This window comes from Micropterus dolomieu, linkage group LG14 (assembly GCF_021292245.1).
Source record: "Micropterus dolomieu isolate WLL.071019.BEF.003 ecotype Adirondacks linkage group LG14, ASM2129224v1, whole genome shotgun sequence".
In the NCBI taxonomy this organism is placed as follows: Eukaryota; Metazoa; Chordata; class Actinopteri; order Centrarchiformes; family Centrarchidae; genus Micropterus; species Micropterus dolomieu.
The window spans coordinates 19372366-19396350 of NC_060163.1; the positions used below are offsets into that span (position 1 = coordinate 19372366).

The window sequence follows — 23985 nt, forward strand, 5'->3', positions numbered from 1 at the left end:
TTTACAGTGTAATGAAGATCTGAATACTTCTGGTTCCACCACTGTTAGTATTACATTACTGGGAGTTTCATTTAGTGCATTTTGGATTACTGTGCAAAAATATTTAAGTACATTTGCAGCATTTCTGTAATGTAGCATATTAATTTTTGTTTTATAATGCGGTGCTACCTGTTTGTGTTTTTAGGGTACTGTGTCATGAGTGACTAAATCTACAAATGTTCAGAATTAGAGTTCAAGTGTTTTGGATTTGAGATCAACTGTTTAATGGTGTTTCGAAAAAGTCAATATTTTTTACAGTCAATATTGCAAAATGCTTGTGAAGTGTGAAAAATTATTAAGTTTATAGTGTAATATGAGGTCAAAGACATCGTGTGGTGGGGGTTTGGGAATCAGTCCACTTTGTTTACATCTCTCACTGGAAAACATATCGTCTCAGTTAAAGAGCTCGTTAACTAGAGAGAACATCCAGGAACGAATAATGACAAGTGTTTACCCATAAAAAGCAATGCATACTTTATTTTACAGTTTTATACTCCAGGCATTTTATACATATGTTCTTCCAACAGAAATGTGTTAACATTTGGGTCAAAGTCAGTAAACATTGTTTGTTTGTTTTGATTCTTAAGAGCTTTTCTTTCATACAACATTCACTTAGCCAAAAGGTCATCAGAGAGGGAATTAAAGAAAAGAAAAATCAGGACAACTCATTTCACAAACATGAAATAAAAAAAAAAATAGTAACCTGGACACCTATACCTGATCCTAGAGGGCTGAAGTCACACACGCAGAGAATACAAAATATGTAAACTGGCCTGACTAACAGTCAGACACATTAACTCCCGTGGCCTTTTTGTGATAAAAATGTGAATCCAGAATTACTCCTCCATTTGCGCCCAGGCTTCTTCAGCTTTCATGTAGTACTGGTTAGCCAATCGACCTTTCATAGCCGCCATGGCAGCTTCTGCTGCTTCTGTAAACAAGTCACCTGTACAGAGGGATGTTATGAGATGTTAGAGACAATTATCTGCATCAGTGAATGGCTTTTAATTGGAAACATACAATCAGCAACAAACACAGTTAGGATAAGGCTATTGGTATTCTACATTTACTTATTGTCAACAAATCCAATAAAAAACTGAAATATGTTGATGATCCTACTAACAAGTATTACCTGTGTAGCCTCATATATCTTATTCCTCTGTGCCATAGAGCCAAATTAAGCTACCCAACAGTATAAACAAGTATAGTTGAAATGATTAACATTTATTTTGATAATGTTTCAAGATATTTTTCATTCAAAAACATTTCATAGTTCCAGCATCACAAATGTAAAGATGTGCTGCTTTCCTTTTAATAATTTTGAGGTTCTGAGCCATCAGCCTGACAGAAAGTGTTTATTTAGCCATGTTGTGCAGAAACTGTTGTGTGTTTGGGCAAATACTGAACATATGGATTAGTAGCATAGATATGCTGCAGGAGTGGTTTAAGAAATTTCTATGGACCAGATTCCATAAAGGAGAAAGTTAAAAACTTTTCGAAGCCTCATTTCAAGCCTATGTGGGGTATTTAATACTCAAAAGACAGATTTCAGTGGAGTATTCCTTAAAATTATGTGGTTATATTCCAGTATATTTGGCACTGTTAAGCCATGGAATCTAACCTGCTCTCTGTGGGTCTGCGGTGAGTTTGTGGCCTCCCTCTTGGTACATCTCTGCCTCTCGGGCCAGCAGCAGGTAGCGGGGTTCGTCCTGCGTCCCATCAAACTCTCCTCCCTCATCGTAGTCTGTCATGTTCAATGCACTGTCATACCAGTGAATCGCTTCTTCCCAGTCCTGATTTCTGCATAATTGAGAAGTAAAAACAAATAACACACAAACCTTTAACACCAAAAATTGTAAAATTAATAGAAAATCTCTAGAAATCCCTCTAGGGGGCAGTATTATCAAGACTGTTGGACCAGGATGGACTAGTTTAGACTGCTCCAATATAATCTTCACTGACCTGTCAACTGGAAGATTGATCCCAGTATCAAAGGCTCTGGCCACTATGATCATAGACGATCTGTCACCAGCTTCAGCAGCCAGCAGCAAATACTTAAAACCTCTCATCCTGTTTCCTGCATTATCCTGCCAACAACACAAAGATGTAAGAATAAATAAAAAGATGTAAAAGGGAGCATACAGTACAAAACCAAAGTCAAATCAGGTGAAGAAAAAAGGGCTAAATGAGGTGAATGCTACCTCCAGCTCCATGTCTGGCAGTATGTGATGAGGCAGCTGCAGACAGCACTGTCCCATGGCTACAATGGCCTCCAGCTCTCCACACAGTGCTGCTCTCTCCAGGTGGAACATGGCCGATTCCTGATCCCACTGCTCATCCTTCTCACAGAAACGGCCCGCTTCATGGTACCGCACCATCGCCAGGTGGACCTGGGAAGGAGGATTGATTAGCAGATCTTAAGTTGAGTATATTTATGATTTGACTGTCCTGACAGGTTGGACAGATTCTGTTCCAGTCTGGGCCAGGTGTTATCAACAGGAGCTATACATCATAAAGTGTTCAGTGATTCCGATTGTTTGCCTTCTGTGTAACTGATGCCTGTCTCTCCTATTAGGATTATTTTTTTTGGGACCATAATCATGTAGCAGAGGAGAAAAAATATATATAAAAATTGTCCAGAAATGGCAAACAGATAGAGGTAAAAATTGTAATCTACCAACGTACAAGTACATACTTTTTTTGTCTTAACAGTCAAAAAGGAAGGAAGTTCACCTGATCTCTTAGTAAGCTTAGTAAGCTCACATCTTAACTCTTTCTACAGAGTCTTCTTTAGCCTGGTCCCTTTATTCACCATTTCCTCCAAATTCAGTATTTTCCCTTAATTTCTTGACTTGCAAACTGCAGCCTAAACTGTTTGTTATGGGTGTCCAACTTTGATTTGATACAGGAACAAGCAGGACTTTGTGTCCAAATTCTATACTACTTTATTCTAACCAGGTCTTGAGCTTGTGTTCACACAGTAAATGTTATACTCAATAAAGTCTGCATGCTTACTTAAAAAATGGCTACTCACAGCTGCAAAAACATGTAAAGAATTTATGAATGGTGGTAAGAATGATCCAGCTCTTGATCTTGGCCAGCAAACCATCAGAAAAACATTTTGCAGTCACATATATCATGTTTATTACTGTCAACCACTCTGATGTTTTACCTTTCCGAGGATCGACTGGCCGATCTTCTTTTGCATCAAAGCGTTGAGTCGCTCCACCTCAGTGGCCACGCAGGAAGGTCGGTGGACATGAGCGCGAGACGAATGGTAGAAGCTCCACTTATCCTCTGTCAACTGAGAAGAAAAAGACAGTCAAGATATACAAGATGGAGACAGAATGTTACCTCAGTAATCAGAAAAATGTTGAAGGTGAATCAAGTACAAGAAAGGAAATCACACTCCACTCTCAGGGGTGTACCCATCCAGAAAGGTCTGCTTTAATTAGAACTGATAAACAACAGAGATCAGCCTTGAGCTCGGAGCTGGAGGAGTACATTCCTGTTGGACTGTCGCTCATTGAATGCAAAAACATGTAACTCATGGGAACAGGAGCACACACACATACACACAGTTATTATGGTGAGAATCGTTAGCAAGATGGTGGAGTTGGTGAAACAGAGGCAGATGGTGTTTCAGTTCCAAATGTCATTTAGTAATTTCTTTGTATTCAAGGAAGAGTGGACACAGTGACAGCTGATCTTGTGTCACCAGTTTCTCAAATCTTAACACAAGAATCATGCTAATGAAGCTTTATAGCAATAAGACAGCACAACATTGCACAGGGAAACACCTGGTTTTCACGCCTCCATGCAAATAATCACCCATTCGTTGTGAGAATTGTATGAACTTAAGTTTGCAGAGACTCTTGGAGGAACTACCATCTTCCTCTAGTGAGGGAACACAAAGAGCAGGAGGAGCTAAATTAGAGGAAAGGTGAAGAATGGCTTTCATTGTTAAGCACGTGATGAGAAAAAAAGGGGAAAAGACAAAGTGTAGAAACAAGGATGAAATTAGAGGAGGAAGATGAGGAGTATGATAAGACATTTACACACTGTTGTTTCTATGTTTGTTTACCCGTTTGATACTGTCCTCATCCGACTCAGAATAATGTCTTTGGTAGCGATGATGGGCCTACGTGATTATAAAACATGCATTATAAAACCTGCTGTCAGATCATCTCACAGTCAAACTTAATGTAGCGATGAGGAAATGTTAACATACTAACAGCTACTGTCAGGACTAAAGTACACAGGAGACTGAACTACATACAGTAACAAGAGAAGTCTATATCAGCGTTTAATAATTATTAACAATGGATGTGTTTATTTGTTCAAGATAATATGCCAGAGTATGCTTACAAATCTTTCACTTGTAAATCTAATTTGGACACTAGAAATACACTATTCAATCAGCTATAACATCAAAAATATATTTTGCCACTTAATATGCAACTTAAAATGTCGGGTATACACAAATAAGAGTTATTGGCATTGTTTATCTATAGGTTAACTGAGGGATATGTGTGCGTAACCACTTCCTCTGTATCTTTTTGACAGAAATAAATCCTGGTCTGGCCAAAATTAAATTAAATGAAAGACAAGTGTAAATCTTTACCCCGTCGACATGGTCATTTTGGTCGCCTTCACTCCTCCTCTCGCTGGGGTAGCCACTGTCACCACCGCTATCAGATTCCTACAGGCAGAAATTCAATAAAAATATCTGTTTAGTGACTTGTGAGTTGTGTGAAAGTCCTGCAGTTAGGTGGACTTGTGACTCAAATCAGGACTCAGCCATCTTAGAGGTTTTCCAATTATGTTTCCTCCAGCCGTGGAATATCACAATAATAGGGTGTTTCCTTTCCCACACTGATGTTTAGAAGGTCATTCAAGCTTTTATATTATCATGTCTAGATTTTTGCAATTCACTATTTTCAGGGTTAAACCAAAAAACAATGTCACAACTTCAACTTCTCTGCTTTTAACAAATTCAAAGAGACAAGCTCATGTTAGCCATGTTCTGGCCTTTTGTTACTGTGAAGTTTTAGAGCTGATTGGCTCCTAGTTATATTGCCGCTTTCTACACTTCTAAGTCCCAGCTCAGGGCTAAAGGTGACTGGGTTTTCACAGTCAGGGCTCTAAGTTTTGAAGCTCCCTGCCTGAGGATGTGAGGTTTTTTGAATCAGTAACATCTTTTAAATCACTCCTGAAACCTTATCTTTTGTAAAACAAAACTTTTATTAAAGTTATCCCAAAAGTTTCACTTTTGCAGTTCTAGTATCTTTTCTGTTTGTTTATTTTATGCTTTTTATCCCATTTTACGTGACACATTTTATTATATATCTTTTTTTTTTACTTCATTTTCAAAGTTACAAGGTAAGCCGCATTGAGACTTAGTTTTTTATTATGACTATTATAGACTTCAGCCACACACTAACCCTTTTATTTACATTTGACCTGAAGTTTAGTTGATCATCCAATCAGTCGACAATATGACCTACATGCATATTGAAAAAAATGGTGAGCATACTGAGTGCCTTGCAGTAAAAATGTTGCTATTGTATTTAATTGACGGATGAAGATGACTTCAACATATATTTTCAGCTTCTCTTGACTAGATTTTATATAATCTAATCTTATCTATCTATATCTATCTAATAGATATGAATGTAACAAAATAAAAAATAAACAACTTGACTTTAATGTTGACATTAAAGATTTAGGATTAAATTCAGACATGGAGCTCTTACTGTACTGACTTACTGAAAATTTGGTAAAATGTGACACAGCGTCATTTTTATGTGCTTTTTGTAGTCACATTCTCTGAGTGATTGCTCACCTTGTGATCACCTGTGTTGTTACTGTTGAGTCTTTCCTGCTCGTACATTCCAGTAAAAGATAAGCCTGTAAAATGTAGAAATAATACAAAACAATACAGACACCACGTTTAACTACATAATACATGCTGTTACAGATGTGCAGAACGTTATAATGTGTTCATGCACATACCGACAGGGGACTTGCCCATAGATCCATGTGCAGGAAGCGAGGAGCAGGGGAAGATGAGAGGGGAGCAGGGAACTGAATCTACGTCACTCATGCTCTCCTCTGCAGATGACGTCTCAGACAGACGGGATAACAGCGGAGGTGCCCGGCTTGTAGACAGGGTCCGAACCCGAGGAGAACCGCAGGGCTCCTCACAGCCCCTCAGCACTGTTTGGGCTGACTTCTGAAATAAAACAAGATTAATATTTCTCAAGGAAAAAAGCAACAGTAGATGGAATAATACACTTAAAATAAGCATAAAGCATTATACTAAGAGCAGGTAGCAGTTCTTAGAAATTGCTGTGATTCTATCAGTAAGATTTATTTAATGTTAAAGTCATACTGTGGCACACTCATCGCGCTTGCAGAATGCAGCTGTTTCCTTCTTTCCTCTCTACTGTTTTAGGCTGCATATTCAGTCTTATCAACAACAAAGTATCCTACAGGAAATAAGATCCCACAGCAGGGGAGTCACATTCATGCCTAAATATGGCAACTGTGAAAAACTGTGAAATCCAACAAATCTTACTTCTATTTCTTTAGGACATGTTCCCCAATTTTCTTTATTATTATTTTATGAACTTTCCAGGTTATTTGTACTATAACCTGCTGCTGACTTCTGGCCCTGGCTGACACTATATTTATTATTATTAAAATGGTAAAATTACAAGCAGTTTGTTGGTGCAGTCCAGCTGGGACTTCTCTGCAGGGGAAAGGTCAAAAGGCGTCAGGCCCATACTCTTGCAGATCTTGTTACACAGGTGGGAGTGGAAGAACAATGCCATGCCTCGCACACCTGGAACACAGGCATAATCAAAATGGAGCTTGTTGAATAATTTTCTAAACAAATATCTAGCAGCAGCTTGTCAGTATGAAAGGGAAGTGTACCGAGATTTCCATCTCCAAAGTCAGTCCCCGTCTCTGTGTGGATCTGAGGGTCAGTGTAGAGATCTCCGACTCCTTGGATGTCCACCACGATCAGCTGGTGGCCCGATCGCTCAAAAGAGAAGTGACTGAAGGCCTGATGGATACAAAATGAATTAACGGAGAAGATGATTAAGTATTTATTTGTTGAACATGTATTAATACCAACAGGTGACGTCACTTACCTGTGGAGTGAGTCGGATGTTGTCATCCCTCACAAAGCCGGAGTTGGAGTTGTATTTGATGTACTTGCCCTCGATGTAATGTTCCAAGTGGAAGACAGGTTTACCTGGTCTGTCTGTCATCTCCACCACACACATCTGCATGATGTCCACCTGAGGATAAGGATGAGATAAATAACAGCTGGTATATGCTTTAAGTGTGCCTTGCGGAAAAGCAGAAGTAGAAAAAGAAAGAAAAAAAAAAATGTTTTTTTGTGCTGAAATAATGAGAGTTGTGGCAACACCAAAGTCTTCAGTCTTAATGATGAAATGCAAACACTAAATTAAAGTGTATTAAATATACCACAAAGATTACTTTTTCAGTTTGTCTGTCTGTTGTTATGTCAAAAACTAGTACATAAATAAAATGTTATAGAAAGATATGCCACATGGATGAGGATTAGTTATTTGTGCAGATCTGGATCCAGGAACTTTTTTAATGTATTTCCTAATAATGAGGTAAGCCATTTTAAATCATTTTTGATGTCTTCTCGTAAGTTACTGACACTTATATCCCATGACTGTGTTTTTGATTCAGATCCAACCCTATATACAGATTTAAAAGTTAAGTAGAGCTGACATGATTAGTCAAATCACTTATTAGTCTATTGACAGAAAAACAACTGAGTACTATTTTGATAACATTACTTTTTTAAACATAAATAACCTTGTAATTCTCAAATTAACGGATAATGAAAAAAAATAAGTAGTCGTGGCCCTAAATCAAAATAAAATTATTTTCCATTATCAAAATAACAAGGAATTGTGTAGCCATGCGTTCTAAGCTTTTTGGGATCATCACTGATTTTGTCAGTATTATGTCCTGTACCTGTTTGGGAGGTCGGTGGCGGTTGTACTCTTCTCCCCAGAGTTTGGCCTCCATCTGCAGCCTGACGTCCTCAAAATAAACATTTCTGTCCACGGTCTCCATGTAGCTCTTAGCCACATAATTAGATGCTGACTTCCAGTTGCTGCTGTGTGAGAAATTTGACAACTTCTTCCTGGAGGGAAAAAAGCACAAGAGTAAGATACTACTTTAGTGAGTAGAATTTCAATTACATATACATATACCCACAGCTAGAAATCTTTATTTTTTTTTATAACTTTTGATCAGCATCAATTAGAAGTGATGTCAGATGTGCCCAAAGTAACCAAGAAACAGAAAACAATAAGTCGTTCCTTTCCCTCTAACTTGTTTGGACTTGTAGAGACCTGGGAACTTATTTTCATACTCTGGGTTTTGTCAGAGTGGAATTTTCCGTGGGACACTACAAACCAGTGGGGGTTGATGGATGCCTCTCTTTAACATTTCCCACATAACATGAACAATTAGACTATTATCCCTTTTCTCTTTCATTCTGCAACGTCATGCAGAAGCCAGAACACAGTGGAGTGCGCTTAAATTCTATTTTATCCAAAACAGCAACCATCCAGGGACTCAATAATGTTAAAGATAAATCCCCAGTGCCACCATGGAAGACTTTATATAGCTAAGTCAGAGAGATATTCTCAGTACCATCTTTGGCTCTGAAACTACAGAGCAGCAATCCTCCCAAGTTGGAGTAAGATATGTGAGGAATGCAGACCTGCACTACTTATAGGCTAAATCTAAGAAAGACATATCCCTCTGCTTTGTTTCTAAACTTACGTTCTGAAGCACTCCCTCATGGCCCCTTTCCCAAATGGCTGTTTGAAACCAAGCAGAGGAAATGAGTTAGATATGAGATAAGAAACTGTTGTTTTTCTTTAAATAATTGCAAAACAATCATTTTTCTAGAGAGCAGTGATACCTGGGCAGCCATTTTGAGGTGGACCTGGTCTTGAGCCCATTCTCCTGTGATGGCATTGTACCTGCGAAGAGGGACAGTGAATCAAGTCAAAATATAGATTGCGTTCACTCAAATATGGCTTTCCAAAATGTTTGATGCTCTTTGAATCCACAGCAAAGCAAATCTAAACACATAGAAAAGTGTGTTTTTTTTGCCATGCTAGCAGCTCTAGGGATAGCGGCCACTATGAGGGTGACATTTGTGGCTTTGGGTGAAATATCACAACAACTATGGATGGATTGCCATGAAATTTGGTACAGACGTTCATGTTCCCGTCAGGATGAATTGCAATAACTTTGGTTATTACAATAGTTGGTTAGCATTCTCATTGTGAGCCTAGCATGTTAGATTCTGAAAGTAAAGATAGGCACCAAATAGTGATTATTTCTAGAGCTAAAATGATTAATCAATTTTCGATTTAGTCAGTCGACAACAATTTTGATAATCAGTTAACATTTTAATCAAACATTAGCTTATTCGGCTTTTTAACTTGGTGTCACTGTAATCTTTGGGGCTTTGGACTGTTGGCTGCATAAATCATGTCAAAACAAGCTGTGGGAAAATTGTGATGGCCATTTTTTTATTGACTTTTTATAGACAAAAGATTGAAGAAAAAAATAAATAAAGAGATTAAAATTCAGCACAATCTCTATCAATAGTTTTGGAAACTTAAGTCTACTGAGGCTCTGTAAAACAGCACCTCCTTTCAAGCAGAGGCTGAGAGACCATCTGCGGGGCGTTTTTTACGTCACAGAGCAGAACCCTGACCCTGCTCTGCGGGGAGAAAATGGGTCTTGTTTTTGTTCTCCACCTGTTACATCACAAATCCCCACACCGGATGGTCTACAGCACTGAGTGGTCTACCAGTACTCTTTCTCAACGTTCCAGTCTTGATCACGTTAGCCAAGTTACTCTTTGCCCTCTGTGAGGGAGTCTGTCTGTTAACAGTCCATTATCAATTGTTATCACGGAGGCATATAAAGCATCTAGTTTCTTTTCTAAGGAAAAAAACAACAAGACTAAAACAAAAAGTTGGGTGTCTTTTTGTGTGTTGTCTTTCCAAAGAAAAGTTATTATTGTCTGTGCATTATTGCCCATTTTTTTGGACATCAGGATATTTTGATTTGATTGAACTCATGCAATCATTATGTGTACACACTGTACATCTGGGTCAGTGTGTCTGTTTGGCTTTGCCAGGGGTGTGTCCTGAGTTAATGAATACTGCATGAAGTGTATGTGCAGCTGCAAGTCTTCACAGCTAATAGCTGAGTGCCTCAGTATAAAGCTCCCCTTCTCCACTCAAAGAACAGTGCTCTATTCCAGATCCAAAATCTAATCACCACTCTTTTCTGCCAACAAACTGCTACAGCCTGGAAACGCAGTGTGCCATGACATTAATTCCACCAGGTTCATACTTAAAAGAGGGAAGGAGGAGTGAGGTTACATGTGGGTAAAATTAGCACATGAAAAGAGATCGCCAGGGTAAATCCAAACTCCTGACAATCCCTCCACCCCCGTGGTCAAGTCCCAGCTGTTATGTAATAGATCTAAAACACACACACTTTTTTGACCACACCCATTCAGTTTGTACCGCTGCCTCACTGTAACGGTGCCAACTTCTGAGAACTCTGCATAAGTGTTTCTCACTTTTTGTCAACAGTTGGAAAACATAAGCACAAACGCTGCCACTTTAATGACACTTCTAGACCAATGCAGGCTAGGCTCAGTGTCAAGTAATAATAAAATATGTTGCAGCTTAATACTTTAAAAGTAGTCAATATTTTCACAACAACAAAGAGTCAGGTGACTTTGTGTAATGTGAAAGTGGTCGCTCGTAGTGATGAAACTGCAGAGAATTATCGCCCCACTCTTCTTAGCTTTTAGCACTAGAGTCTTTTAGCGTCTTACATCTAATTGTTTTGGTTTTCCATCCCAGAACTCAACAGTTTTGTTTCTGTTTTTGGCCGCAGCAGGCAGCTGTTTTCAGCTACAAAAAAGTTCTGATAAACTCACTGAATGCTACCTGCTCAACACCAAGAAAGTTAGTGACTAGCTTGTGAACATGTTGCAACTGTTTGCTAAAGAGTTTGCAAAATCAATTTTATAAAGTGATCATGTGTCCGTGTTGTGTTTAAAGCTAGTTGCGTTGCCCCCATGTGACTAAAACATCAATTAATTCAGCTTTTATTCAAATTAAAGTTCTCAAAATATTCTCAATAACCATTTTAAAAATGTGAAAAGCATTAAATCGAATTAAAAAAAACTGATTTACAGTAATCAAATATATTTGTTCTTATCCTTTATCAACCTGTGGGATATTATTTCATGATTATATTGTATTTGGCAGTATAAACAAACCGCTGCATTTCATTTCGGTGAGGGAGTTCCAGTGTCCAGGTATTGTGCATGCTGGATCTCTGGCATGGTTTACTGACATACTTGAGACAACTTAACCAAGTTTGTTTCCCCTGTGTTTTTCCCGCTATGATGCGGTACGAAAAATATCTTTTACCGCTGTGAATTCATAGCCATGCAGAGTTATTCATACCTGTAACGAATGCAGCGTTCTGTCTTGATGTCCTCCAGATGAAACTGTGCCCAGGGGTCGGGCATGGCTTTGGCCTTTTCAATTGCATGTTTCCATGCATCCTGTCACAATGAACAAACATGAGTTATTAGCCTGCAGTGTTTTGTGCAAATATAATGGTAAAGTCAATTTCACAAAACGTTTCGCTAGGAGGAGAGGAAGCCATTTAATGCATGAAAAATGTATTAAATTTGTACAATAAAGGCAATTCCAAGTTGATTTTGTGTACATTCCGCACAACAGTCACTTTTCCACCTTAAGTAGGCAAGCAAATTCAATTTCACAGTTTCAACATTGAACAGCTTCCCCTAATTCTTCAAAGTATTTGCATTTAATCAGATTAGGTTTAGGGAACCTTACATGCAAAACGTTTAGCATCAGGGTCACACCAATGTAAACTAGAGCCTGCTCTTAGGATGACACTTGTTTAGTGTGCAAATAAATTCAAATATATTCAACCAGGAAGAAAGCACACGCTCCTTAAAGTTTCATGTAAATCAAACTAACTGATGAATTTATTATGAAATAGTACATAGGTTTTTAGTAAGAGGCACGCCTCCCACTAAATGTATAAAGTGGGGGTCAACTAAAGTGTCCTGTTCCATAATAACTCAAATAATTTCCTGATACCTAAAAATTAATGTGTCCATCATGTGATGATTGATGACCATCTGCAGTTGTGCCATTTTCAAAAGATAGTAGGAACCATGAATCAAGTGTCACTAGTAATTCAAGCCAGCTCCAGTAACCCAAACCCAGACCCATCCCATACTGCACAGTAGCACGTCTTCCTCGTATGCCACTGATCACTGTAGAGCAGGCAAGCTAGACATATTTATATTTAGAGTGAAGGATTTACATGAAGAGAAATACGGAGGGTCATGTTTTCGAGTGAGCGTGATGTCTGTGAGGAGGAGCAGGCGACACATTTTACGTCAGACCTCGTTCTCCTGCAGGAACATACAACTCCTCTATGCTGTCACAAATATCACAGCCTGATCACAAGACTTAAGGATTAAATGGTAAAGCCTGGTGTGATACTGAAATATACAGCTACGCCCAAAATACAATGTCTTTCACTTTTAAAACAGTCTTAAAGCATCAGCATCTATAATATAATGTACCTTTCAATATAATATTTCTGCTGTGTGTAGATTAATTAAAGCACAGGAACACAGTCTGAAGGAAGGGATTGATTAGTATACACAAATGAGAAAAGGTGGAAAGTACGTTGCAAAAGTAAAACGAAACTTTTCAAAGCAGTGATGGAAAGGGACAGTAAATTACAGAGTGGAGAAGGGAGGTGTAGATGGTCACTGGTGAATATGGAGAGAAATAAAATTTATAATTTGATCTGTAACGTACCCGTGCGCTCTCAGACAAAACCTTGTACGACCGAGATTCTGCCACTGTTTCTGTTTCATTCTATGTAGAAAGGTGAAGAAAACGAACGGCTTTTCATTAACAACCAGAAAAGAAAATATCTAACATTCACATAGCATCCTCAAATACTTTAAATAACAGGAAATGCCTTGATGCTTTAAAGAACAACACTACACAAATACTAGAAAGGCCAGATGGCTGGTGCACAATGGCTCTGATAAGAAGCATTCTGCACTGAATTGAGCACTTAAGAATGTGTGAGAAATGTTTTTACATTGTAACCTAATCACATGAGGTGAAAACCACTCTCTGGTACTTCCTATTCTTAAGAGAGTACAGTTATAGCCTTCCACTCCAATAAACTGATACACACATTCAAACAGCACAAAGACTTTATGTGCAGGCATGCACGGATCATCTCTCCTTATAAGGCAGAAAATTGCACAACAGAGTGTTTATGGTGCATGAGCACAATACACTAAATACACGACTCTGCAATCCTCCAGCACTTGATTGTAACATTTGCTGATACTTTTCCCTTTACTTTCCATTCGGCTATCCTCTCTGTGCACCTTGCATCATGTTGCAGTGGCAACGTCTCACCCTGAACATGAAGTTGCTCTTAGGAAGAGAGTTTGACAGCTGCCGGGTGTGAACCAGATCCTTCAGGTAGTGACAGATTTCTTTGGCGGAGTCGTCCAGGATGGGGCAGATGAAGTGGTCTTCGTCATCGTCATCACTGGCGTTGGCGTCACTAAGGGAAGAGGCCCGCTTACAGGGGGCACTTCGTTGGACGGGGGGTCTCTTGGCGCTGCCCTCCTCGTCCATGCTGAACATCAGGTCATCGTCCATGATGTCTGCTGAAGTGTTGACAAGAGAGGAGACAGGAGTGTGAGTGGACTGATAGGGCAGTCACGAGCATCGAGTGGAAAGCAGAGCCACATAAAGACAGTTTGGAGTTGAATCTCTGGCAGCCATGTTACATGTGTTCACAACAACACTGCAGCATGGCTACACAACATGTACACCTAATGCCATATGTGAGAAATGTATTTGTTATCTTAGAAGTAGCTGAAACTTGGATACCAAACTTACTATGCATAAAACAAAAGGCAATCAACATACATTTTTTTACGCTAATAATAATCATAATAATAATAATAATAATAATAATATTGCACTGTGATTTTAAGCAATGCATGGTAAGTATCAAGCAATTTAGCTCACTAAATATATTTTAATCAGCAAGTAAAAGCACTAATCTGCTCCACTGTGATCAAAAGTATTTGTGGCTTTGAGTTGACAGCTGTCAGGTGGAGCTGTATGCAGAACAAAGCGCGATAAAGTTCCTGCTCCTGTTGAGAAAAATGTGTTCCCATAGAAATCATGCTGCAGCAACCATGTAGTACATTACATTACAGCATGCTTCAATACGATTTCCAAAACTATTAACTTATGATTGCTCTATTGTCACCTGCTGTTAGACGCACGCACGTTTTAAATAAACAACCAACCTTATAGCCTGGACAACACCTTTAATGGCTTTATCTTGACAGACTGTGATAGCGCAGCCAATAAGCTCGGTCTTCCTCCGTCTCACAGAAGCTAAACAGACTGGATCGCAGGAGCTAAGTTACCGTTTAGAGCTCCTCCCAGACCTGACTGGTTCGGTCCTGGTTCTCCAGTGTATCCTGAAGGTCCGGGGACGTGCCTGGCAGCGGACTGTGTATCTTGTTACCGTCCACCACTGCGACGTCGGACCTCTGCACGTAGCACAGTGTTTTGTGACAGCCACAGCCCTGCCTCCTGCTACATTCAGGAAATAGCAAATGCACATAAACGGACGTGGATGTGATCGAGGAGTCTATCGCGATCTAAAAAGACTTTCGAGTCATGTCAATTTAAACTAACGTTAACTGTTAGTTTTACCATTTAGCATTAAAAATATAAACACTAAATACAAAAATGGTCAGTGTTGTTATTTTAAAGCAGAAACGCGCGAAAGTGGTAGTTACGACAATGGAGGAGCATTTGAAAGCAGCTCGTGTTTTGCAATTGATGAATTACAGCTAAGCTAACGGTAGTATGGATAAATAAAGACGTAAGTTAGCTGTGTAGAAAAAAAACATGTGCTGTTACGTTAGATACCCTAGATACCGCTATATATGAGGGATAACCTTAGTGTAACATGTGACACAAGGCAAACGAGCCGCCAAGCGAACTGATTTATCTGCAGCAGGTCGACGAATTTGCGTTGGGAGTTGACGCCAGACAGCTCAGCTAATGACAATTTAACTATGACGTTAAAACATTCATATGAATGAATAGAGCTAATCAATATAAGGTAGCTGTAGCGTTGACTAAGCAGCAGTGTTTGTAACCTCTCCCCTAAACTATTTTACGCTTTGTTTATACTCGCGCGAGACATTCGCCTGGGACGTCCCAACGTTCCTGTGTGACGTTATAAGCGTTGCTTACCAGTCGAGTTAGCTTACGTTAACGTTTAGCGGTGATTATTAAATAAAAGTGATAACCTCATACATTATTTAGCTGTCATTATTATGAAAAGTACGAACGTGAATTTGCCTTCGGGGCTCCGTTGACAAACGATATGTTAAACGTGTGGGACAACACGGTTAGCCTGTACGGCACTCGCCATAGTCAGCAACTTACATTGTCGACGTCAGTTGCTGAAAATGAGATCATATAAATTGTTAGGTCCCTCTTTCCATAGGAGTGTGGTAGCGTGGCCGAGTGGTCTAAGGCGCTGGATTTAGGCTCCAGTCATTTCGATGGCGTGGGTTCGAATCCCACCGCTGCCAGCTAGATTTTTGTTTCAAATACTAGCGATAAACAAACAACATCACACATACATCCCTGAATAGATTTAGTTTAAACGTTTATAAGATAGAAAACACACAAAAGGCTTTTCCTCTTGTCCGTTTCTACCAAAATACACTACATAGCAGTAGTGCCATCTTGTGGCAGTAGGGTTACTGCAAATATTTCGGCAGAAAATGTGTTTAAGTAAAGACCATCTCACTCATAGTGAGATAGAGATTAAGAAAACAGATAGTGGTGTGCTGCTCATATTCAGATGGTTTTCCAATTAATAGGCCTAGGGGTTAGGTCACCTACCATAAACTGCAGCATCCGAGGTTCAAGTCCAGCTGGGGATCTTTGTTGTATGTCATTTCTCTGATAAAAGATATAAAATATACCTCACAAAATACTTACACTAAAAATATAAACAAAGAACAAAACAAGAGACAGTGGTTTATCAAATTTAATGAATACAAATTGCCAGACAACTGAATTGAATTAAATTAGTAATGCTATCCAAAGTGACTCCAGTTATATTTGTCCCATGTTGGACATCCTTTAGTGTTTTTCTAGATTAGTCTGTGTCCATCTTCTATGATCAGTCCTAGCGATCACACCGCACATCTCTGTAAGTATCAGGTGTCACTTTGCCCTAAGTACTGAGAAACCACAAATTGCATTTTCTGGATGGCCAGCTTGGTATCTTCAGGGGATATCTCAAGATGCCATACAGCCCGAACCGAATTTCCAAAATGGGGGTACATGAGAACTTGTATCCCCTGTCCCAGTGCAGCCTCTTCTCCCTCGTTAACCTGCCCCATGCGGGCGCAGAACTCAGAGGGACTTAAACTGGGGTCCTGTAGACGGAAACGCAGGATGTTTGTCTCCACGGCCGCCATGTCTACAGCGAATAGAGAACTGTCACAGTCGAGCAGAGCTGGGAGAGGTGAAGAAACAAGAAGTAGTTACAACCAGGACTACAATGGCAGCAAGTTAATGATTTAACTTTCATAGACAGAAATACAAGCTACTCACCTCGAGCAAAGGTTTTTGCATTGCGGTGATCTTCCTCCAGTCTTCCCACCATCTCCAGTAAAGACAGTTTCCCAGCTGCTGCTAATATACCAGCCTGGCGCATCCCCCCACCCAGGGCTTTACGGCACCGTACTGCCCGGGATATGAAGTCTTGGGGTCCAGCCAGCATGGTTCCCACAGGGGCACCCAAACCCTGTTATACACCATAATGTGAATTTGTATGATGAAGTATGTCCTAGTCCACTAAGTGCGTGTGTGTGTTTGTGTTTTGCAGTCCCACCTTGGAGAGGCACACACTGACGGTGTGTGTGTGCTGCAGTATGGTAGATGGAGGCAACCCCTGGGCCACAGCGGCGTTCATCACCCTGGCGCCATCCATGTGAACTGACAGACCATATCTATCTGCTAAATCACGAACCTTGGAGACGGAAACAAATCATCCAATGATGATCAAACCGTTGAGAGCAGCTGTATTCCCCATTCTGTCGCGGTAAGGCAAGTATCACAGCTGCTTTCACACATCGACATATAGAAGTTTTTCTATCAGCATGAGCTTTGCTACGGAGCACCACAAGATGAAAACACATCAACACACACCTCCTGCAGGAAGGTCAGAGGCAGCACACGTCCTCCCTGTATGTTGTGCGTGTTCTCCACACATATGAGGCGTGAACGGGGGTAGTGGGGGTCGGGGTAACCGTGGCGGATCTTCGATTCCAGCTGCTCCATGTCAAATGTTCCATCGGGGAGGTTGGGCACCGTGGTGGCGTGGACACCAGCCAGCTGTGTCAACACACAATTACACATTGAATGCACTGCAGATGATGTGGAAAGAGATGCAGAGGGCCCAATCACAGGGGTCTCTGGTCCACTCACCTGCGCGCTCCCTCCTTGCTCATAGATGTGTAAATGGGACAAATCGCCCACAATCATCTCGTCGCCCCGCTCCCTGCAGTGCACCATCACTGCATGATGAAATGAGTACACATTTATGACCATTCAGACCTCGTAAGACTATTAATTCAGACTCTGACAATAATTGCTCAGCTCACCTGCGATGAGATTACTCATGGTTCCAGAGGGAACGAACAGTGCAGCCTCCATCCGAAACATATCAGCGGCAATTTTCTGTAACTCTGCAGAAATTAATTCAATATTTATAGGTTTAGGTGGCATTTCTCAAGTAAAGATTCAGGGGGGCAAGCATTTATATTGAACCAAATTCTTCTCTGACTTTCGAATTGTGTAGTGAGCTCCGTGCTACTTCTCTATGCTAGAGGGGTGTCATAAAGCCAATTGTGAAGCACTTTGAGGCAAATTTGTAAATTTGGGCAATATCAATAAAATTAACCTGACTATATGGATAACTCCTAGGCTTTATCAACACACTTTTTAACTTGGTACAATAGGAAGACGCTCTACTTAAGGGAACACAAAAATAACTAAAGTGTGCATGTGCATAATATGTAATTAATTCATACATATATATACACATACACAAACAAACAAAAAACAATATCATCATTCAGTAACCTGTCAATTAACATTGGGTCAGTGAGTTAATTGAAAACTCATTGCTGACTCGTTTTAAAATAAAAGCTTGTGTGAATTTGCTTTTGTGTTCGATAAATAATGTTTAATGACATCAGTAATGACATTACTTGTCTGTGCAAATCTTGTGGCAAAAAAAGAAGGAAAAAAATTGTAAATCAGGTCTTTGATATTATGCAGATGCATCATTGCATATTTATTACTAGTTTAATAATATCTAATCAGAATAGACATTACACCCATAATAAAAAACATACATGTAGTAAACACATTATATTCTGATTAATTATCTCTCATGCAGTTTCAATACATCTACTCTAGTCATTAATAGTTATAAGGAACTACTTTTTAACTATTCACAGATAACTTAGTTCCTGCTTTTCTCCCTGTTGTAGAGAAGTACGGTCTCACGGCTCGGCTCTAACCGTTAACTGTCGGGTCTTCTCCCATCACGTCATCTCCAACCTCGGCCTCCGCCATGGCCTTCCGCATCCCCGGCCCAGGCTTGGTCACCGTGTCGCTGCGGAGGTCCACCACCCGGACGTGGGCCGCCCCGCCCGGTCCCGTACACCTGGGTTTAACGGTGTTGTAGTAGCCCCGCGTGGAGCTTCGTCCCAGCACGGCGGCTGCTGCATCTCGTGCATTTGAAGCGACGACACCGTGGTTGAAACATTTAAACAAAACCCTGCAGGTAAATCTTCTCAAAGACATGATGCACCATGTTCATTGATGGTGTTTCTGTCGTGCACTTTGGATCGTTCACTTCGTAATCGATAATCATTTACTCCAAGGAAAGTTAATGGATGACCTATCCGCCCATCAACGTGCACAGAGCAGTGTGGACGTCAAGGTGGCGCCATTATCCCAATAAAGCTGATTATATTGCACATGAACACCGACAAATATGTGAATGCTCTGTTCCAGTGCAACTATTGTCATTTCTGAACTGTAGCCTAATTGTTAACATAATACAGGGAATTAAAATCTCATTTACATAACCGTATTTCTTTCATTTAAACATTGAATACAAAATAACAGGGTGACTACAGTCTAAAGCAGTCCATAACAATAGATCAGCAGGCTAGAATGTGTGTTCAAGACCTGAACACTGTTGCAAGATGAATGTACTGGATCCCATTAAACTGTATGGGTGATCATTTTTATCTTATCATCTTGATTAATTGATTGGTCTAAAAAACATCATCACCATCACAATAGTCTAGAAGACAAGGTGAGGTCTTTAAAGGACACATTTGAGAACATGGAACCATCAAATCATTGATTTGGTTGATTGCCAAGTAGGTTTTCACATAAAGAGGAATTAGCCTTGGTGTTGTTGTGCATAACAGTCTGTAACAGTCTGTATTTAAAGTAGGAGAACTGCAAAAAGGTAATCTAAATAATAACAACAGGAATTTACATTAAAAAAATATATCGTATGAGGAGCTGTACAGGGATTAAAACAAAGAAAATTATATGTGCAAATGTTCATAGTATAAAGAATAAAGGCATTGTGGAAATAAACAGGTGGAGATTAACTGCGGATCAAAAAAGTTGTTTAATTGATCATTGCAGCTCTAGTGTATATTCAGATACTCATGTGAAGCATTGGTGTACTGGGGGTACTTACAATGGAAACAATATTTTCATGTGTTTTTCTTCTTTTCAGTTTTGAATATTGAATATTCAGATAGACATGGATCATCTTGCGCTGACACAATGGCTGTCTTAATTTTTTGCTTTTCTCTCAAAACATTCTCAGATACATTCCTTTACTTTCTCACAGTAAAATTAATTATTTCTGTTTCCATCAATCAGTACATTTTAGATTTAACTCTCACCATGTCCTGCATTGTTCCAACTTAGTGAGTGAGGCACGCATGAACGTATATGTCTCTGTGCATCTGTGTGTGTCTGTCTCTTCCTGTGCCAGTGTGTATGCTGTGTTTACGCTATGTTGTGGTCACATATGCTCTGAAATAACTGTGACACCCTCAGATTCTTCAGGGGTCACAAACCTGCTTTTGGCTCGACCTTTATCCCTACACTGAGCTGTTAGGCTAATTCTACCTTGCTGTCACCCGCTGTCATCTATTTATCTTTCTGCAGAGAGTGAGAGAGGAGGTGCTCAAGCCCACACTCAACCAGTTATATCCAACCCTCTATTTGTGTCAGCAATAAAACCCAGTTCCCCTCATGTCTCTGGGACTAAGTCAATATTTGGAGGTGAAGCCTTGTGTGAATTTATCTACCGTGGACTGAGATTAGGCTACGAGGGAGGTGCAGTCTTTACAAAACAACTCCCTCCTCCTTCCACTGTTTTCTTTCTGACCCACAAATGGTTCAACTCCCTCTCCACGCACACATTTCCCACCCTCGTGCATACTCATGCTGTCTTGTCTGATTTAAATCACTCGATAAAAGTCCCCGTGTGTGTTATCAGGACCGCACCGTGCTGTAGTTAAAGTTGATATTGCCAGTAACAGAGCCAGGTTTTATGAGCCATAACAAGTCGTCATTAAAAGTCATTAGCAAACATCAGCACCATAAAAAGGCCACAGTTGGTCTCGAGAGCCCCACAAGAGCCGTGAACGGAGAGAGATAAAGATGCGCCTGTGAGCAAGACAGAGCAGCGATGGATAACTGAGATAAGATGGAGGTAGTGGGATATGTCCTGAGCTGGAGAGTTTTTCCGGGATCACTGTTGGCACTGCGTTTTGTAACCTCACACTTTTGTCTGTGTGTGTGTGTGTGTGTGTGTGTGTGGGGGTGGGTGGGTGCGTGCGTTGTGTTTTTGCTCGTGTGTTTTGTTTCTCTCAAATGCCTTCCAGCATTCCTTGCCTGTGCGTGGAGGATGAGAGTGGTGTTTTGGAGAAAATATTGAATTAGAGAAAAAGAGGCAGAGAGGGAGAAATGAAGGAGAGGGAGAAATATTGACTCCTTCTGGGAAGGAGCGAGACGGCAACGCCTTTCCAATAACCATAAACCCACTGGGCTGAAAATAGACGGGCCGAATGAATAAACGAATGTGTTCATCCCACATGAGCTCTTCTCTTTCACAGATGGAGGGAAATGGAGGTGACCCCCCCCTTCCCTCCCTTTCTCTCTCTCTCTCTCTCTCCTCTTTCACTGAGGCCATCATTTCTTCACCATGACGAGAGATATTAACCGGAACAAAACAGGTGTTTATGGGAAGCCTTCCCTCAAATGAGGTTTTTCATACACACACAAATAGGCACACACATACACTTCTTCCCTGTGCACAGTGTAAAGGTGTCGACACCAGTGCCTGCGAAACAAGAGTAACAGCTGTTTCACATTTCACACCACCCCCTCCTCTTCATATGTCATGGGCCATGTGGACATGCTTAACCACACACACGCACACACAGATGCATTACACTTACGATGCTCGTGTTGTAAATTCTTTCTTTTTCTCTTTTTTTTCCAAAATGGGGGTAGTCCTCTGTGCCCCATTTTCAGCATTTTAAAGGCTAAGTTCAACCAAATAATAACAAAAAACAGATAACCATGTATATACACTGTGTGACAACTGAACATTACACCCATACATAAAATGTGGGTATAAATATGCTGCCTCCACTCTTCTGGGAAGGCTTGCCATAAGATTTTGGCTGCAGGGATTTTCTCACATTCAGCCTCAAGTGCATTAGTGAGTCCGGGCATTGATGTGCGGGCGATAAGGCCTGGCTCGCAGACAGCACTCCAGTTCATGCCAAAGGTGTTTGATGGGGTTGAAGTCAGGGCTCTGTGCAGGCCAGTCAAGTTCCCCCACACCAATCTCAAATTTCTTTATGGACCTCACTTTGCACAATGTGGCCATTGTCGTGTCGAAACAGGAAAGGGCCTTCCCCACACTGTTGCCACAAGTTTGGAAGCACACTGTTGTCTAAAGTATTACTGTATGCTGTAACATTAAGAGTCCCCTTCATTAGACATGATGGGGCGTCCACATACTTTAGGCCATGCAGTTGTGTTTAAGTTTTAAAATATTATTCAGTCTCCACCCCAGTTCTATGGAAGCGAATGTTTGGGGTTGTATGAGTGGTGAAAACTGATATTTTGAAAACAGTATCATTTGTTTTCACAGAACTTGCTTCAGCAGCTTTCTTTGGAACCACTTTATACTAAATAAATAGTCCCAGTGAAATCTCTTGACACCAACGTCTATGGATCATAGTAACCGGAAAAATGCCTCTGGAAAGACACAAAAGATGAAATGCTTTGAGTGCTCAAATAAAATTGAATTCACTTCCATTGTAGTTTTAGTTTTTTGCCTGTCTTAATGCCATTAGAGGAATTGTCCCTTTAAGCATTGTGGTGAAGATAGTGTGACAGTATGAGGCAGGGTTAACCAGACCATCAAGATTACCCGCTGTAGTAATCAACTGCAACCACGATCGCCTGTGTGTACTCATTCATTTCATCCTTCATTCATCCACTCACTGCATTCTCCTCCCAGTCAGTCATTTCTCATTTTCAGCTGTAATTATAGACCATGACCAGCTTGTTCAATTTCACTTCCGAGAACTGTGGCATCTCTCTCTATTTTACCTCCTTTCTGCTCCATTCATTTACCAACCTTAAATTCACCCCTCGCAGCGATCCTGTCGCCCTCCTGACCCTCTTTTCACTCCTCCTCCTCTTCTTCATCCTCCTTTCCCACATTGCCCACTCCTGTGTCTCTCTCTCTCTCTCTCTCTTTCTCTCACTCTGGGAAGTCATGTGACTTCTCTGAAGCTGAGCCCTATAAACCAGCGTACTTGGGGGGCTCAGTGTCTATACAGCTCTCTGATTGGCTCTTGCATTCAGATGCTGTTCACTGCTGGGCACACACACACACACAGCGGACCCCCTGTTTTCTTCTTTCAGGAACAAATGTGATCCTTCACAAATAAAAAAAACTGAGTGAAGTGTGTGTGTGTGTGTGTGTGTGTGTGTGTGTCTACACATTTGCAGGAAAAGGAGTATTCGAAATGATTAGTCTTTAATGAGTTTAATGAGTAGGCTGTTCTCACAAGGTGAAATCACTTGCACACACATCTACTAAGCTTGAGAAGTGCCATTTGTTTAATATTGTGGGATGCGTGCTGTGGCAGGTCAATGGCTGAATGGACTCAGTGCAGAGGGCTCAGCACTGAGACTCGTTTAATCCAGTTGGATCCTTGTTGAGACAAAACAGAGCAGCCTGTCAGTTATTGGCAAAAAAGTGCAACTGGTCATATTCAGAATCCAGTTCAAATTGAAGGCTTCTGTTGTTTTTAATTTGTAGTGAAAACCTTGTAAAAAATCTTGTATATAAGCCGTTTTGGTTTTGACTCATGAGAAAGTTTTATTTTGGGGGGGGGGGGGGGGGGGGGATCACAGCTTATATTATTTTAAGCTTATATTCCAGCTGGTACTGGATGTGTACTTTCGGGGAGGGAAAAGAGACTGTTAATGATTTATCCAATAAGGAAACCACAATGGAAGAGTATTGATAAAGATATGCCAAGGCAAGTGGAGTCTCTTTGATGTTTAT

At 40.5% G+C, this 23985-nt stretch overlaps 2 protein-coding genes and 1 non-coding gene across 8 annotated transcripts; 1 reads left to right on the forward strand and 2 right to left on the reverse strand.

Annotated features, from left to right (window-relative positions):
* Positions 1-488: 488 nt before the first annotated feature.
* On the reverse strand, positions 489-15442 carry eef2k (eukaryotic elongation factor 2 kinase). 6 transcript variants are annotated; one of them, XM_046068648.1, is made up of 20 exons: positions 15212-15441; positions 14672-14843; positions 13638-13894; positions 13017-13076; positions 11613-11713; positions 9026-9086; positions 8884-8921; positions 8065-8236; positions 7200-7349; positions 6979-7111; positions 6759-6886; positions 6055-6274; positions 5885-5949; positions 4664-4741; positions 4124-4180; positions 3212-3343; positions 2241-2429; positions 2002-2126; positions 1661-1839; positions 489-985 (listed from the first exon to the last, which is right to left on the reverse strand). In XM_046068648.1, exons 3-20 carry the CDS (start codon positions 13884-13886, stop codon positions 876-878), a joined length of 2247 nt encoding a protein of 748 aa, XP_045924604.1. In that variant the 5' UTR covers positions 13887-13894; positions 14672-14843; positions 15212-15441; the 3' UTR covers positions 489-875. The 6 variants fall into 6 exon arrangements, with proteins under 6 accessions (XP_045924604.1, XP_045924605.1, XP_045924608.1 ...); XM_046068649.1 differs by having other exon boundaries at positions 15192-15441; XM_046068652.1 differs by having other exon boundaries at positions 6055-6271; positions 14672-15442.
* A 332-nt stretch (positions 15443-15774) lies between these two features.
* On the forward strand, positions 15775-15856 carry trnal-uag. Its single transcript has one exon. It is a non-coding gene; the product is annotated as a tRNA-Leu (tRNA).
* A 450-nt stretch (positions 15857-16306) lies between these two features.
* Positions 16307-19213, reverse strand: tha1 (threonine aldolase 1). Its single transcript, XM_046068655.1, has 7 exons — positions 18869-19213; positions 17945-18028; positions 17769-17857; positions 17490-17675; positions 17173-17310; positions 16893-17085; positions 16307-16794 (listed from the first exon to the last, which is right to left on the reverse strand). Exons 1-7 carry the CDS (start codon positions 19152-19154, stop codon positions 16493-16495), a joined length of 1278 nt encoding a protein of 425 aa, XP_045924611.1. The 5' UTR covers positions 19155-19213; the 3' UTR covers positions 16307-16492.
* Between the last annotated feature and the right edge of the window lie 4772 nt (positions 19214-23985).